This window comes from Pungitius pungitius, chromosome 15 (assembly GCF_949316345.1).
Source record: "Pungitius pungitius chromosome 15, fPunPun2.1, whole genome shotgun sequence".
In the NCBI taxonomy this organism is placed as follows: Eukaryota; Metazoa; Chordata; class Actinopteri; order Perciformes; family Gasterosteidae; genus Pungitius; species Pungitius pungitius.
Window position 1 is genome coordinate 6,151,640 of NC_084914.1, and position 17,660 is coordinate 6,169,299.

At 45.0% G+C, this 17,660-nt stretch overlaps 1 protein-coding gene across 6 annotated transcripts in view; it reads left to right on the forward strand.

Annotated features, from left to right (window-relative positions):
• Window positions 1-17,660, forward strand: part of LOC119208995 (receptor-type tyrosine-protein phosphatase mu-like) — a 126,470-nt gene that overhangs the window by 39,714 nt on the left and 69,096 nt on the right. For all 6 annotated transcript variants that reach the window (XM_062557570.1, XM_037457871.2, XM_062557571.1 and 3 more), the window contains exons 4-7: window positions 2,791-2,869; window positions 4,739-4,854; window positions 6,092-6,266; window positions 12,562-12,855. In XM_062557570.1, coding sequence (XP_062413554.1) covers window positions 2,791-2,869; window positions 4,739-4,854; window positions 6,092-6,266; window positions 12,562-12,855 — 664 coding nt within the window. The remainder of the gene's footprint in view (window positions 1-2,790; window positions 2,870-4,738; window positions 4,855-6,091; window positions 6,267-12,561; window positions 12,856-17,660) is intronic.

Sequence of the window (17,660 nt, forward strand, 5' to 3'; positions counted from 1 at the left end):
CACTAATTAACAACATATTAGTAATTATAGTTATTTATAATTGCATAGTAACCTACTCAATCATCAAAGGGAAGCCAGCTGATACTTGGAAATTCTTTTTTAATCACCGGTAAGGCTTTTAGTCATCATGAGCCTTCCGGCCTTTGATAATTACTCTTCTCCCAGGTCATCCCTAAAACTTTTAATTGAGATTGTCAGGCATTTCATAAAATCACTGAGCACTGCGCAAAAGCTATATAACTTTCAATAAACGTAAGGTGTTGAATATATTCCGCACGTATTACTTTAAAATATGTACATTGTGCAAAAGATGAACACCCATTATTTATCCTGAAGTAAAGCAGGGCGCCCATGAAAGAGAAAAACCCAAATGTGCCCATCTATCTTGATTTCTATACAGTAGAGCCTGTGACAGAGCTAATCAATCCTGTTGTAATGGAGTACTTAGCAAAGTCCCTCAGGGATAGCCAGTGCCGTGATGTAGACATTGAATGTTGGGTTCACTGTGTGTCTCTCTGGCAAATGAGAACGGTGAACTTTCTAGCGACATCAACAGCTTCCGTCCCATGTGAATATTTTCAGTCTGTAGGTCAGGCCCAATTATGCACTGCACCATCATTGATGTTGGAATCAATTATATCACAGCTATTAGGCAGGCTGACTGATGTCTGTTGCACAAACAAAGGATTTCAATTAGTGAATGGGGGCTAGTTCATTTGTCTGGTGGCGATATATGGAGTGGTTGGCCTTTTAATTTCCTTTAAATTAGCCTGTAATGAGGCCATAATTGTCACCCAAGACGTTCACTTTCATATTTCATGAGACAAAAAAAGAAATTTATAATTAGACAGCCTTATCTGAAGGCATCCTGCCTCCCAGATGACAATGGTAACTATCTCCGCCTCCACATTCCCAGGCTACAAAAGGAATCTCAGAGATGATGTGTGTGCAGCCTAGCTACAGTTAGCAGGACACAATTGTACGTATGAAGCCACACACTGGACGCTAAAGAGGCAGTTTACCGCAAAATCAAAAATGAATGAATAGCGCATCCAATGCAGATTGTTTTGGTGAGGTGTGAACCGTTGGGATGTTTGCCTCGTCAAACAAAGATACCAGCACTTGTCTCCTTTTTTTGAATATTATGATCTGCCTTATCAGGATAATCCAGAGACCTTGTCTCAGGAAGTATGTTCCTAAAGTTTATTTTTGTTGTTTTTTTAATATAATTTTGGCGATGTATGCATATAGTTCAATTATACATCCGATACCTCACAAAGCTAAGCCACACCCTCCAAAATAATCTACATTGATAAATAGCCCTACAGATATCAGGTCAAATTTAATGTTATATATATATCATTTACTGCAAGATATGGACTTGTATTCAGGGAGTAATGGAATGCAGAACACGTGTAGCCTGAGTGTGTGCGTGTGTCTAATGGCTCTCGGCACCACACCCTGTTTTAGGGAAGGGACCAGCATTCCGTTTCCCTTTTTATCCCAGTGCAGACCAGCGAGCACATGACTCCTAACATTCTGCCGGGACACGCCCTCCGTCGGGGCTCAGGACACATTTGTTTGGCGGGCGAACCTGGCCCTTAAAATAGAGGGATGTTACTCCCACACGATGCAGTTGTACTTGATTTGGGAATGTTGGGGGTCAGAGCGACACGCTTGTCAAACAAGAAACGCGAGACACGGAGCAACTGTTGAGAAACGCATGTGTTCACACTATCTCTGGCAATATATATCCATGCAGATGATTTTTTTTTTTTAATTCAGGTTTTGGGTGTATCGCCTTTGACATACTTGCCCTGTTCAGCAGTTACAGATAAATAAAAATAGTCAACAGTTTGGTCTGTGGATCCAGTTGTTTGTAACTTTAAACTATTCCTAAAGATTCATGCATGAGAAAATGAAAAGAGGTAGCGAAACAAACACAGTCTTGCTAAGAGATTACAATAGATTACTAAATATTAACACTCACTGCTGAGTGGACCAACTGACCAATTTTTGACTTTTGATCAAACTGCTGTTTAATAATTATGTAAACTTGAATTATTTCAAATTACATATGACAAAAATACTTTAAATTACAAAACCTTAGGCTAAATTCTTCGGATGAAGTCGCCAAAAAATACTGCGTAGGTTACCTAAAGCAAATGTGGAAATACTTATATTTTTTCTTCAATGTTTGCCCGAATAACAAAAAGTCACACTTAGAGTAGCAAAGGAAGTTTGATAAGTTCAGTCTCTTTATCATCCTAGACCAGAAACTTGATATGCAGTCAAGATAAAAAGCACCAGTACATAACAAACAATCAGTTAAAAACAAAAATCAAAAATCAGTTGCAATAAGGTGCAAATGTTTTTTGGAATATACAATATACTGAATACTCAGTTCAGCATTTAGCCTCATTTCTTAGGTTTTAAGAGCATCCAGGTGACTCTACATGCAAACTTTTGGTATTGGGAACGTAATTAGAAAGCAGCATGTAAGCGCTGTCTCATCCACGTGACCCTGCCTTGGTCACCGGCTGTGTACTAATCGTCTCAGGGCTCAAACTTAATTTAACACTTGCATGTCATAACACCTATCAACTGTGACATATTGTGGAAATAATGTCAGTGGCCTGCAGCTGTGGGACCAGCTGCAGCCCAGCCAAGAGCAGATCACATTAGCCGGAGCTGGACTTCCCTGTGCACGCGGGCTGCCTCACTCAAGTGCCATTTGGAGACACGTGGCCATTTATCACTGTTGTTATGAGTCTCCTCTCTCCTCCTCAGATTGTGTTTGAAGCCGTAACCTCAGGGCAGCGGGGCTTGCTGGCCATCAAAGACGTCGTGGTCCAGGGCCACCAGTGCAGTAAGTCCTTTCTCCCCTTCGCCCATAAAAGAAAATCATCAAACATTCACTGTCCTTTCCATGACACCCTCCCAAATACCTGTATCGCTGTTGTATGCAAGGCCCCCCCCACCCCCCCCCCAGTCAAACAAAAGGCCTTCAAAGAGAATGCTACAGACAATCCAAAGCAGGTGCCTCCCTCCCCCTCCCTCCCTGAAGATTTACGAGCGTACGGTTGACGCGCTAAAGTGTGCTCGGGATTTAATGTTGCTGTGACTGTGTTAAATCTATTCTTTGAAAGATGGGGAGGAAAAGGCACCAAAAAAGGGACTCAGAAAAAACAAATGGCACATTGGAGTTTGCTGCTGCTTCTGTTTGCATTCCACAAATTTTCCCTCCTCCCTCGAGGGTGTTCAGTGCAGCATCTCGTCCCTCAGACGCGCGGAGATCTGCTTCCTTTTTGCTGAATGCGAGCCCTTCAGAGTGCGCCGCGCGGCTAATGCACACGTAATCACTGGCATATTTAGATCGATCTGCTTCGGCTTTCGGGAGAGAACGCCGCCGCCGCCGCCGTGGGACAACGAGGATCAGGGGCTCTTCAGAACTCGTCATTTCAATGCTGCCGAGTGCCGAGAGTCACGTTAGTCCATGAGGCACTCCTTATGTTTGTACAAGGATCACACTCGCTACGGTCCACGTCTAAATCGATGCCGCGAGGGTTTTCATCAATTGATTTATGCCTTACGCCTCGTAGCCGGAGCATCACGCTCTGATTGTTAGGCCCTAATGACTTGGTAACCATTTGAATGCGGCTGAATTCCTCCAAATGTTATGTCAATAAGATGGATTTATGTCACGATAGGTGTTGCATATAAATGCATTTGAGTGGATCAATGAGGCCTTGCGACGTGATCAATGTTTAAATGAGCAAAAGTGCGAGCGGATCAATGCGATGCTCAGTGGCAATTGGGTTTCTTTGAGTGATAAGCAAAGTGATCGGAGCAACTCTTCCGTGGAGCACAGCCAATCCACTTTCTATTCATAAGACCACGTGGTATGTCTTGCGCAGAGGTGTGATCATGCCACAGGGTGGTCTGCCTCTCATTAAGACATTGGCGATGAGAAAATAGATTTGTATTTTTTTTGGCACTGGAGGGATTGACAGGACAAAGCTTCAAAGGAGGTGGAGGAGTGCAGTTCAAAGACGAAGGTTGTAAAATATTATGTAGAAGTGAAAGTAGTCTTGATGATGAAAGTGATAGAATTAGCTGGAAGTCTTTAGAGATTTGGTTATGTTTCGAATCAAGGTCGCTCCACGGAATTGCCCTATTTTTTCGATGCAGAATAGCGATACCAATCAAAAATGTTCTACATAAGTTACTTTCTGGACTCTTTGTCACTCTTTGTGCATCCTGGTAATGAGCAAAGATGTAGCAGAGAATAATGCTTTTTGGAAAAAAAATCCCCTCAATCCTTGCAAGATGCAGTTAAGAAACAGCAGACACTGGGTGCAAGATCGGCCTCTGGTGTCTCAGTTCAAGGATATAGGTGGAACGTTCCTCACAAAGCGACGCCAGCCTCTGGCGCTGAGGGGTATCCGATGGAGTAATAGAGAGCAATATCCATTGAAGCCAATTCCTCTGTTCTTCAATTTTGCATGCAACATCTTGGTATGAGAGTATCAAAGTGGGTAACTGGGAAATCTGTGGACACAATATCCTCGATCTTAATGCAGCTAAGCTGCTTCTTCTCCCCCCCCCCCCCTGGTTCTGGTGATTAATTCCCATTAAGAACAGATCCATTTTAGTGAAGTTGCAGACTGCATCTCGGCATGTACTCTTATATCATTTTCGGCAGCTGCCTGATAGACGCTTGCTTTTTCCTTCACAGTGAACACGCCTCACTTCCTGACTATCAAGGGAGTGGAGGTCAACGCCGGACAGACCGCATCCTTTCACTGCACCGTCAACGGGCGCAAAAGAGACAATTTCCACCTCTGGCTTCAGGCAAGTTGCTGTTTTTATCCTTTCACGTTCTCTCTTGATCAAGGACTAGATCAGTAGGTGCAATCGGTGTTGGAGGTGGGCCCTGTGGAAATGAGTGTTACTTACTGAACCGATCTTATTGACTTTATATATATTTATATTGTGATCAGCAGTACTTGTGTTTGCTATGAGGGCAACAGACTCATTCAATACACAACAAAGAAAATAAACAACATTACAGTGCAACCCATGATACCGTAGACACTGATACATCTGTGCTTCTATAATTTGGATTGAAAAGGGCTCCCTTAAGGGAGAGTGTGGTGAAAAAAAGAGGGGGAGCCAGAGTACTTTGTCATTTTAAACATGTTTAACCCCAAATTACACAGGGCCAAATGTGAACTGTGCCACCACAGCCATTTCCCTGATTAGCGAGCAGATGTCCACTTTAATTGACAGTTAACCTCAAACAACTTCGGAGTTCAACCACAGCTTTAAATGAGAAATTATATAATGAAAGAACCAAGTAAAGAAGGCATGATATGCACATATATGCTATGTCACCTTGTTGTGTTCCACGCAAACTTTAAAATTGAAGCAAGTTACACAAGAAACACAAGTCGTATTTTGTAAATTAGTGTTTCACCTGCTTACCAGCGCTCCGAAGTCCTCTGTGGCTGTGATGCAGGGGATTACAGGTGCGTCGCATCCTTTCAGCATATGCAGTCTTAACCTATATACGCGCCGGCCCCGTGGATACCGGCTGCTATATCCGGCACGGCTGAGCCGCACAGCGGTCTTGAAATCGACCTTGTTTCTGAGCGGCGAGGGCAGTGCATCTGGCGGGCGTCACCCCGCCGGCTCTGGCGCTAAGCACACTGTCACACGTGTGATCAGTGGGAGCGTGACGCCGGAGTAAAGGCCCTCTGCCAGGTACTCCATCATTTTAACAAACACGTCCTCATTAGCACAGGAGCTGGAAAACAAACATTAAGCGAAGTCCCCCGATGACAGTAATGAAGAAATATTTCTAATGAACAAATGTCCCCCATCTGCCTGCTGTGAGGGGTGACAGCTGGGGAGGACCCACTGTGTGTGTGTGTGTGTCTGTGTGTGCATTCCTGTGTGATAAATGTATTCCTACCGATGGGAATGGTAGGACACAGACAGAAGCACACGGTGACGAGGACACTCCACTAGCTTTTTTTTTTTTGTAGGCTTACTCGTGTGTGTGTGTGTGTGTCGTTGTTCCAAACAGGGCATCGGTGGACGGGAGGCCCCGATGAAAGCCACTAAGCCTTGGAACAACCGGCGCTTCATAGGCACTTTCGACGTAGAGAACACGACCAAGGGCGACTCGGGCCGTTACCGCTGCATCGTCCACTCCGACAAAGGGGTCGGGGTGTCCAATTACGGGGAACTGACCATAAAACGTAAGTATTTGGTCCGAGAGCAGAGAGAAACGCCGCCCATGTGCACCGGGACACGCGCGCACGACCCCTGTGGCGTACCGGGGGGGCAAAGTCAACTAGGAAAGGCCCGCCGTCGTTGTTGATGTTTGAAGAGGAAAGCGTCCTCCACGGCGATGCTAAAAATACTAGCGTGTTATGTTGATTTGTTGTTCAGAGGACTTTGATACTTCTCCTGTAAAAGGCTGTCCTTGAGAGAGCACAATTCCACGTAAAAGATCACAAAGGGTTTACGGTCACCCCGCTGATATTTCACTCCTGCCGTCATCTGATATGAATTTATGGAGTCGTCTGAAACTGAATCCTGCAAGGCCTCATTTTCCTGCAGCCCCATAGCCTGGTAATGGCCTTCTATATTTCTTCGCCTCAATTTTCTTCCTGTGCTCTCAATTGAATTTATTGCCCCGTTTTTTTTTTTTTTTTTTTTCTTCTTCCATTTTTTTTTTTTTTTTTGTCTCCAAGCTTTATGTGATTGATAGGTTTAATCCTGGCTGTCCAGATCGAGGTCTGTCAATCATGCGAGAATGGCCGGGGCCCAGACGCAGCAGCAGAGTGAAGAGGGAGATAAAGTCTCTCTGCCCGAGTGGATCAGTGGGTTTCAGTGGTGTACTCAAAAGGAAATTTACTGACACACTGGAGGCACTCAAAAGCAGACTCGTGCATAAATTCAGCAACACAATCACTCGCACAACCTCGCGCTTACACATGCATGCGGTCATATTTTTCACTGATCGCCGCCTCCGATGCCCCACGCGACGTATAAACCGCAGAAGACATAACCGGTTTAAACGCAAAGTACCGTCGTCGTGAATATTTAAAACAATTTCCCCAAATTTAAGCGGTTGTCGAACCTTTTAATGGATTTCTGCAGGAGATTTTCACACCTCGGCGGCGGCGGCGGCCGGCACCGCCAGAAGAAGAAAAGAGGCGTTTCTACGGTGAGAAGTGTCCGACATTAAAAAAAAGGGGCCGATATCTCCTCTTATCGCGCTGGCCCGTAAAAAACCAAGCGCCTAACCCTCCGAGCGCCGCCACGCCGCGTCGTAAATCCTCCTCAAATGTGTAGTCGCTCGCTCTCCCGGGCCCGGTTTTTGGAGGGGTGACCGCGCGGGACCACGCCGGGCTCGCTCTCTCCCTTGCTCCGCCTGCTCCACTCATTACCATACACCGCCTCCTTCTTCCCCCCCCCCCGACATGAGGAGAGTGAATGCTTGATTATCCCCGATAATCACCTCTGCCTTTCATGCCGGCGCTCACTCAGATTTATGCGCCTACGTGGCAAGCGCACTGCATGCATTTTCCCGGAGCCCCCCCCCCCCCCGTCAGGTCCAGCCCCGGTCCGTCCACCGGCCGACACCCGTGTGGGTCTCCTGCAGTGCGGCCTCTGAAAGGGGAATAATTACGTCCTCGTGCTGGCTCCTTACTCGGCCTGGTTGGAATCACCTGGAGCCCGAGGAAAGCGCTCCCGACATAGTATTCTGGGCCACGCTGCCCACTCGATGCTGCCGGAGCGCGGCCCTGTCAGCGCTAATGAGAAAAGCCACAAAAAAATCGAAGGCAGACCAAGGCAAGCTCGTCATTTTCCCTCCCGCGGCCACCTCTGCAGCCATCGGGAGCGGATCAATTCTTTACCCTCAGCAGCGCAATTAGGAGAGCACACAACGTAATGAGGACCTCTCGCATCCTCCGAAGAGAGGCTCAGTGGATGTAACGGGCAAATGAAAGGAGGATTTATTGAGACTAACAACGGAGCAGCTCGTATTGTTGCTCTCGTTTGTGTCTGTAGGATTCATGAATGTATTGTATCAGTCAATGGACAGAAAGGGAAACCGCGTTTTTGGGAACTGAATAAAGTTACAGTTAACTTTTTTGTGGTATTTGCTCAAACTGTCACTGGGTCTTTTGTGATAATCTTGGACCAATCCGCTCCGTTTGAATCCTCAATGGCTCCTCTGTTTTCAGCTGGGTGACAAACGTTCTCATTTTACAGCTACACCCACCAAAAATAAGTTTCTGAAAACATTTGAGAGGAGAAATAGGCCACGCGGTTTGCCGATACTCGATTCATATTTGATGAGTGCTGTCTGGTCTGACGCTTTGATCGGAGTTCATGAGCTTCACCAGCAGTGATTGGCCGCTACGCTGGCGACTCATTGGCTCTAATTGGTTGTTTTCCCTCAGGTGCAATCTTACTATTGCCTTTAAGAGCACTTTAGCTCTACCAATGTAAATAATTTATTGATCAAAAAGGTCAACTTGTGATGCATTTGCTGTTTTCCTTTGTGTCATATTTATTTAAATTAAAACATTTGGTACAAACGCTGTTGCTTTAACAAAAATCGCAGTCTTTCAATTCTGTGAAATTATGATGAGCATTTTTGCATTATCAATTCAGTTTGAAGGAATGAACAGTCGCAGGCCTGTTATGATGGTTAGAACGGGTATCGGCATTGGGTCCATGTGCATTGCCATAGCGACGGTTTTCTTCATTACACGTGCATGAGCATGCGCCCGTGCCGGCGGGCAGGCGCTGCGGGACGCAGCTGTCGCCAGGCCGTCGGCCTGTCTGGTCAACATCACGACCCCAGCTGCTCGCGTGACCCTCGCGTATGGCCCGCCACTGTCGCACGCACGCCGCTGCCCACCTCCAGCCAGCACGCGGCTCGGTTCGGAAACCCTGCCGCGAGGCCGCCTCCAGAGGCTTAAGCGGTGGGCATTGAGTCGTTAATACCACAAAGTGTTTCGGCCCTTGAGTGTATTTGGAACGCGTCTCCGATGGCTGTTGAACAGGAGGATTACTGCAACTACCAAAAGTATTTCATCAGCGTAATCTGCTGTTATTTTTGTGAAGCGGTAGCTTTCCAAAGTTGAATCGAATGTGCGTTGCTCTGATACGTCATGATGCTAAGTGCTATTGACCATAGAAAAGTGAAGCAAAGCAGCAGCCAGCAGCACGCGGTGGCATCTCTGCATTGCTGTGCATGAAAGGCATGTTCCCATTTTGATCTCACTAGTCACAGGTTCTCCTAAAAGACAATACAGATAGAACCGTAGAATCAGAAGATGCAGTAAAACGACGTCGGTGGACCGGGAACCAGTGATGCCATGAGTCACCAAGCCCAAAACGTGTCACGTAAAAATGGGTGTGTTGGCAAATGTGTCCATAATATCTGGAAGCAACCTTTGTGGCACTTGCCTTTTTTGATGTATTCATGTTTTTTCCTAAAAAAGAGAATGATTTCTCTAAAAGGTCTTACTCTTGAGTTGGTTTTCTAACGATGATGATTGAGAATAATTTCCATCTGGTCTTATTCCTTCTACATGAAATCCTGAGGTCTATGACAATTTCCCAACGTTACAACATCACTATTGTTTCACTATGCCATTGTACTTCAAGAGACTGAAGGACTCACTGAGCCTGTTTTCTGTTGTTTAAATTAATCCGAGCACATTGCCACTTAACAAAGTTAAACCCCTTTTAAGACACAGCAGACCATAAAGGACCATCAAAACAAGCCAATGGCTGAGGCCAGATTTTGGATCACTTCATTGTGTTTGTCTGGCACCAGCAAACAGAGCGGCGCCGCGCGCCTAAGTCCACGAGAAGACCTGCCGGATAAGCCGGTTCGCTTTAGGTGATGTTTGACAGCGGCATTGCTCCCGAGCTTGGATTAGTGGGAGTTTAGGGAGCTGCGGGCCGGGTCACCGTAGGGTAACCATCTGCCGAGGGACCGCCTCCGATTTCCGCGGAAGGACACCTCGGCTCTGGTGTGCCTGGAGACGTGTACCTCCCCCATGACGACTCCACGAGATGCCGCCAGACAACGAATGGCGCTGTTCTTGTGCATGTGTGTGTGTGTGTGTGTGTGTGTGCTCATTAGAGCTACTCACCGTGGCCTCTGGGACAAGTCGTTACTCTAGTAGTTGACGAGGGTAGATTCCAAAGCGACGCCCGGCTGTGAGTCACAGCTCTTTGTCGGCCGGCTGGTTTTCGGGTCGCACCAGGAGGCATCGTGGGTGAAGGTGTCCCCTTTTTGAAATGCAACATGGAACAAGCATTTTGTGACATGGGCCTTTAAAAAGTGAATCTGAAGGTAGAAAACTTAGAGGTAGAACATTTTGAATGACACCTCTACTCTGTTGTAACGCCATTTTCCTGCAAACATCCCACATTTGGAAAAATAGAAAAACCTTGCATGACATTTCCAAAAAGTCTCATTATAAAAAGAAAATGGCACAAGGTTTAGCAGGATTAGACAATTGTTGGTGACGGAACAGAGAAAAGGTAATCTCAGATAGTGATTTTGTCACACAGCAGCAAACTCATATTGAAGAAGTTTCTATTTAATTTCTTATTCATTGAAGGTCCAAATGGACCAGAAACAAGTCCATTTCCAAATATGTATTCTTGTGAAAACGTTTTTATGAAATAACTGTACTTTAGAGTCTGGGGGGCTTGTTTCTCTTTTTGAATATATCAAAGATTATAAGTAATTGTGCAACTTTAATAGTTTTGTGAAGGTCTCTATCTTCAAAAGGAGATTTGTACAATAAGTGGACACAAAAGCAGCAACAGACAAATAACAACTTGAAATGTAGTGCAATTATAAATCGCTTTGGGGCAACAATGCCTAAATCTCCAAGCCGAACCATAGCTACAAGTAGAGAGAACTTTAAAATCTATTTTGTCCACTAATACGGTTACAAAGCCATAAATCAGAAATGATAACATCAACATTTTGAGTAACTGTCCATCAAGCCTTACCAAATAGATGTTTCCCTGTGCCTTAAATATAAATGCGCTGAGTTCCACGGACTTGTGGTCATGTGACTGTTGGTCTGACTGAGTCGCTAATCTAATCTTCCCAGTTCCACGAAGGAGCACAGAATTTAATTCCTTTTTATAGGATCTGGTTACCTCAAACGGCACCAGATTTTAAATAAGACTTGTAAAATAAAATGTTAATAAAAGATAACGATTTTAAGCTTAACCAGGTTTTTTTTTTCTTCTGTGGGAGACGTTTGTTACGAGGAGTGTTAAAGGAGACTTGAAGCGCTGCTGGAAAGAGGAACACCCGACAATTAGGACGTGTTTATAGCTTTTGACTAGAAATAAACAGTGTCACTTGGGCAATAATCTAAAGAAAACATGCTTTTCCATTCCATCTCTGGGCTTCAGAGGCTTTTATCGGACCTCAATCCCTTCTCGGGTCCATGTGAATAAACGGAGCAACAACAGCTCTGGATTTAGCTGTTGGTCTATTTCAAAACCTTTAGGACCTAATGACTTAAATAAGGGCCATTCAAGTGCAGGAGTCGATGATAAACTTGATTAACGTTAGCAAACGATTACAAGCAGAGTTACAGTAAAAAAAAAATCATTTTGCAAACACAATCTTTTATCCAGCGTATTTTACATTAACCAGCAAGCAGACCCCTTCTTCCCTGTCTTGCTGGTGCATTGCAGCATATTTTAGGAGCCAACCTTTCAGTGGGACTGCGTCAGGAATCTTCAACCCATCCCTCGCATGCGAGTCCTCGTGCACAAGATCAACAGAACAGGAGGCTGTTCAAAGAAGCGATCGAGGTTTCAATCTTGAAGCAACCTTTAACTCCACTTGAGATCAGTTAGATTAGTTTTATGCACAGAATGGCTTCCTGTTAATGCATTTTTGAAGGACATTCACTGCCAAACATATTAAGATGGCTGTTACAATATCTGCACAGGATAATAAAAAAAATAAAGTCATTTGTAGGGGGGTAAACTGTAAACTCAATGTAAGAAAACGGAGTTGACACACCCCAAGGTGTCATTAAGGCTTTTTCACCAAGGATTTTTATCACTTAAGAGATTAAGTATTGAGTATTTCTTAATCAGACAAGAGGAAGGAAAACTACAGTTTTCTATATGAGTGCTCTGATTTAAATCAATACAGTGTTCAATAAAGAACATTTTCTACGGTTTGGTTGCCTTAGTCAATATTCTACTGATGACAAGATTCTCCACCAAGCTGGAACTATTGATTGTTGTGTCTCCTGTTGACTACCTTGATAATTGGGAAACATCACAAAGTTCTTGTGCTTCACAAGGACTTTGATGAGGTTCATTGTTGAGAAGAATGAATTGATTTTGAGCGCCTTGTTCTCTTGCTTTAAGAAATTTCTTCCGTGCTTTTTATCCAATTTAAAAACACAATTAATTTTGGTATTTTCGCGGCTTTCCAGCACCCACCCTCTTTATCTTTGTTTGTTTCCACAGAGCCCCCGGTGCCCATCGCTCCCCCCCAGCTGACTGCCGTTGGCGCCACTTACCTCTGGATTCAGCTCAACGCCAACTCCATCAACGGAGACGGGCCGATCGTCGACAGGGAGGTGGAGTACCGCACGGTGTCCGGCACCATGTACGACCTGCAGCCCGTGGACAAGACCACGCACAAGATCGGCCACCTGGATCCGGACACCGAGTACGAGATCAGTGTTCTGCTGACCAGGCCTCTTGAGGGAGGCACCGGAGCCCCCGGACCTCCACTGAGGGCCAGGACCAGATGTGCCGGTGAGGCCAAACATTCTCATTTCTGTTTTTTAAATGAAATTATGCATCAGATTTGGGTCACATAAAAAAGGCGCAAAACAGCGTTTTCGACCACACGAACCCAGCTGCTTCGTTGTTGTTATTTTAAATGTTGGGTTTGAGCATTTCAGGGAAAAATACTTGTTTCTCCCTAAAAATAAACTGTGGAAATACGTTCATTACATCATTATCCGGTGTTGACACGTCTCTGCCAACATAACGGTGGCTGTGACAGCTTGACGGAGTAGCAGGGCGGTGCGGAGAAGCAAGGGGTCAGTTCACACATGATGTTGGAGATGTGTATGTTGTGTAACATAAATTCACAACAGTTTCTGTATCAAACACACAGATGCCTTTCCTTAAATCAACTGTAATTCATTCATTTCTTTTTTTAATAGGAAGTATGCTGCAAAGGGCATTCGTTTCTTTTTTAAGTTTAACCTTTAATTCTCAAAGGGGTCAAAGCGTTGTTATCTGATGTCCCAAGGTTTTGTCCGCCTCTTCTTTTTCAATGTAGGGTACATGCAAGGATAGAGCAAGGTTTTATTAGGGAAAAAATAAAAGAAATAAAGAAGGACATCTCAACAATTGAAAGATATGAATCCATGTGGCTAAGGTTGCTATGTCAACAGCGCCATGGCATGCATGTAATACTAAGCAGTTAAAATTACTAATGGAAATCCATTTTATACAATTTCCTTTTAGATGATTAATGTTCCAAACATGAGCAAAAACCTGTAGGAATCCAAATGTTCAATAAGTGCATTCCTTTTTTCTTCCGAAAAGAGATGTGAGATTTTTCTTTCTGGCATCTCAACCTGCCCCAGTTTGGCAAACTCTTAAAAAAGACAATTGCGAATCTCGCTGCTTTCATGAACTTCATCAAATTCTCAACCGTGTCACATATATTCAGAGTAATAGTGTTGCAAATGTTTCCATTGACATCCTACAGTCTAAGCTGGATGTTAACAAATGTAGTACCACTGCCAATTCACAATTTATCAGCAGGAACTGTCTCTCGCGACCAAACTAGGAGCTGTTTTGTATTACTAGACGAAATGGGCAGTGCATTTAAACCTATGGTTTCTCTGACGTGTCATTCTAGACGATCCAGTCAGATTACTCCTGTAGCAGAACGGGTGTCGTAGCCGTCTCTCATTAGCTCATTAGCTTGAACATTACACGTCACATGAAATGCCCGAGGAAGAGCAGTTTTTGCGGCTTCTGATATGACATCTAAAACTTTCCCCACTTTAATACAACAAACATTAAAAAAAAAGGTTCCTGTTGTTACAAATCACCTCCAGCTTCCATTGAATAATCATCACGGCTCTGTTGTTGGTGTTTCCTCTGAAGCAAATAACTGCATATCACAATAATTACTTTGGTAATTATTTTCAATCATAGGCAAAGCCCTCTGTGTTTTTTTCCGTTTCTACATATAGATCTTCATTAAAGTTTTTAGCATATGGACATAAATTGGCTCTTTTCTAAGTAATGTGGTCCGCCTGAGCTCCTGAAACCATTCGAGACGTGTACAATTTTTAAGCATTACGGAAAAACTGATAACGCCAACGAACCAGTAAATAATAACAAGTTCCGATAGACTATTGTAACTTCCCTTGCTATTGTGAACAGCTGTGTGTGACCATAGATGACATGATTTATGGCTGGCTCCAGACATAGAGCTGAAGGCTGCCCTGCCACATGGTTAACTTCATAACTGCTTGTTTATTCAGTGTTTATTCTCATTCTCAACTCCGTCGCACGCCTCTTAATGCATCAGCAACACAGATGGATGTCACGCGTCGCGCGGCACCTTCAACGTGCACCATCGCGTTGCTGTCACACTGTGGGCCTTCCAACTCAAAGGCTGCACATGAAGGCTGGGGAGAACTGCAAATTGCCCTTCTCACAACATTAACCGGCTAAATTCCCATGCTCTACCAGGATGCCAACTCAGCATTTTCTCAGGCTAATGCTGTTTGGTGTCCAGAGAAATGCTGATGAAAATGGGATTTTTCTCCCCCGCCCGGCCAGGGTGTAACCCCCCCCCCCCCACTGTGAAGGTCACAAACTTATTCATCTTTCTTCAGGCTGATAGGGGCCGAGCCCGGGCCGAGGCCCTCCCCTCCTCGGCGGCCACCCCGCCGGTCACAGTCGGGGGGGGGGAGATGGATGGCCTTGGTGCCTGAAGTGCGTTTGAGGAAGCGGCTCTTGATCTTGTCCAGGCACTCTGCTGGTCTTTCCCACCGACAGGCCGAGCTTCAGCGGAGCCTCCTAATTGAATGGTTGGAGACTCGCGGGGGTCGTGTGATACGTCGCCGCGGGCCCAGGCGGGGCCCGGGGACTCGCTACCCTCTGCCTGATGCCTGCTGCCTGCTGCCTGCTCCCTGGAGGCGCTGACGAAAATCCGCAAACACTTAACAGAGCGCGCTCCCTTGGCGTAATCATTCACCGCCTCGCCGTGGCCACTCCGCCGAACCCGAGCGACCTTCCTGATGGCGAAGGGTGTTTTGATTCAATCTGCCGTACGACAGGGAACGTCTGACGCACGGCGTCGCCGGCGTTTCGATTGAGGAGCAGGAGGAAAAGAAAGGGGACGCTTTGAAAGCACTTCCATTGCTCTCCCAGTGAACATGAAAAGAATGTCCTTTCCAAGGAGGTGTGATTGCTCGACGGGGTTATTTGCGGTTTTTGCAGGGTGTGCCTCCTGTCCGTTGACGCCGAATGTCCCTGCTTGTCAACACCCATGTGCTTCGCTCTGCCTCAAAATGACTTGGCAAACGTGGTCGGGCTGAAAGAGAAAAGCATTTTGGAAGCTGCGCTCCTCCGCAGGAAACCTGTACATGTGTGAAGTTGTTTACCACCGGAGATATCTCTCTGCTTGGTAAGTGCTGCTCGAAGGGAGGCACTGTTTTATCAGGTGGTGCCCTCGGATCACAGCAGGGGGCCGTGCATCTCGGAAACACTATTCAGAGGCCATCTGAAACCACTGAGGGACCATTTCAAGGCCTCATTGGGGAGGCATTTGAGCAAGCCTTAAAAAAAAAAAAAAAAAGGATGCTCTGAGTTGTCCTTCTGGATCTGTGTGGAGAAGTTTTGCATCGGTGGGTACAGAAGCTAATATTTGGGGCAATTTCTTTCTCCAGATTTGTGTGTTCAACCTGACGGGTTCCAAATCCACTTAATTATTCAAAGCCATTTGAAGCTTATTAAGCTTGAGGTTCTTCACAATGCGGCAAAGATCATTTCGTAACATTTCTCCACGGAAACCTTTTTGTCCTATTTGCCTCATCTCCACCTTTTTGGCCTTTGGCTGTCTCGCTGGCTCTGGCGCTTTTCAAAAAATGGCAGTACACGAGGTCCATGCCGGATCCAAACACCTGCTCAGACTCCAGCCTCTGCCAAGTCCACATCTCCGTCTATACGTTCTCTCCATCTGCGCTCCGGCACCACGTGGGAGTAGTCTCATCTGTTTGTTTTCACTTTGCCGTTCTGTTGCACCGATGGGCTATTAAACACCGGGGGATGAGCGTTAATCGGGGATCAGCTCTCGCTTTAAACACTCGTTTGCAACAGTGGATGGTGGGGAGGAGCGCCACAATTGCCTTCATCCCACGTGAAGGTTGGTTATTTGCATTTAGCCTCTGGGTAAACGTGTGAAGGACCCGGGGGTCTGCTGTGTAGCAAACGAGAATGACGCCAGAGTCACATGAACAACGGGCAGAGCAGGAGCCAGGACAAACCTTTTACATATTCAGTAAATCATGTCCATTTCAACAACTCATGTTTTCTAAAATGTTTTCCACTAGTATGTGTGTCTGAAGTTGGGTTAAGCCTGACCAATGAAAGCGTTTTCAGTCAGGTATATCTTGAATAAATACACCTTTGCGTTCTAAAAAAAGCTCTGGTTGCATATGCAAAAAGCCACAGGGAGGCATATGCTCTGCATTCAGAATTCAGCAGCTGTAAGGTAAAGGGCCGGAGAAGGAAATGTTTTTTTTTCTTTTCGTGTAGACATGCAAACCAGATAGATTCATCCAAATGTTCGAAATCAAAAGTGTAATATTCACCACGGCTAGAATGATCCTTTTAAACCGAACATTGAACATTGGGTTTAATGTTATGGTGCATTCTTATGGGTTGTGAGCAGTACAATATTGGTGCAGCGTACCGTAAGGAAGTTATTCCACATAGAATAAAATACAAATTATGAAAGCGGCCCTGTGCTGACCAAGTGGAATTATCCATTGAAATCCCGTCTAAATATTACCATTAGTATAGAGGTTTCTGAATTACAGCCTGTAATACAATAAAGGACACAATAGAATCATAAAAGCTGTACAATTAACACTCTTGCTGAAAAATGTACCGTTTTTTTTCTTTTCTTAACCTCACAAATGACTAATTATAGTCATTCATGTTTTCAAGCATTGTTTGTCAAAAAGGTTCTTTAAAGGCTTTTCAATTGACTGTAGAAAAGCCTTAAGTTTCTCAAGGTGTCCAGTAACCAAGCTTTCACTGGTCATATTTCACCTGTTTTTGCAAGGCACTATTTAAAACCAAGGCCGTTAAGGTCCTTTCCTTCAGAATCAATCGATTGTTTGTATCCTTGCTTGTATATATCCCACATTTATAACAACAAAAGGGCAGAGGAAGGATGCACAGCTGCCATTCTACGTTCAGGACAAATATGTGAGTTGACAATATGTTTCCGTTTGTGAGGAAGCTGTGCGGTTTTGAAGCAGTGCGACTCTATTGTTAACCTGTTAACCAGGTTGGTT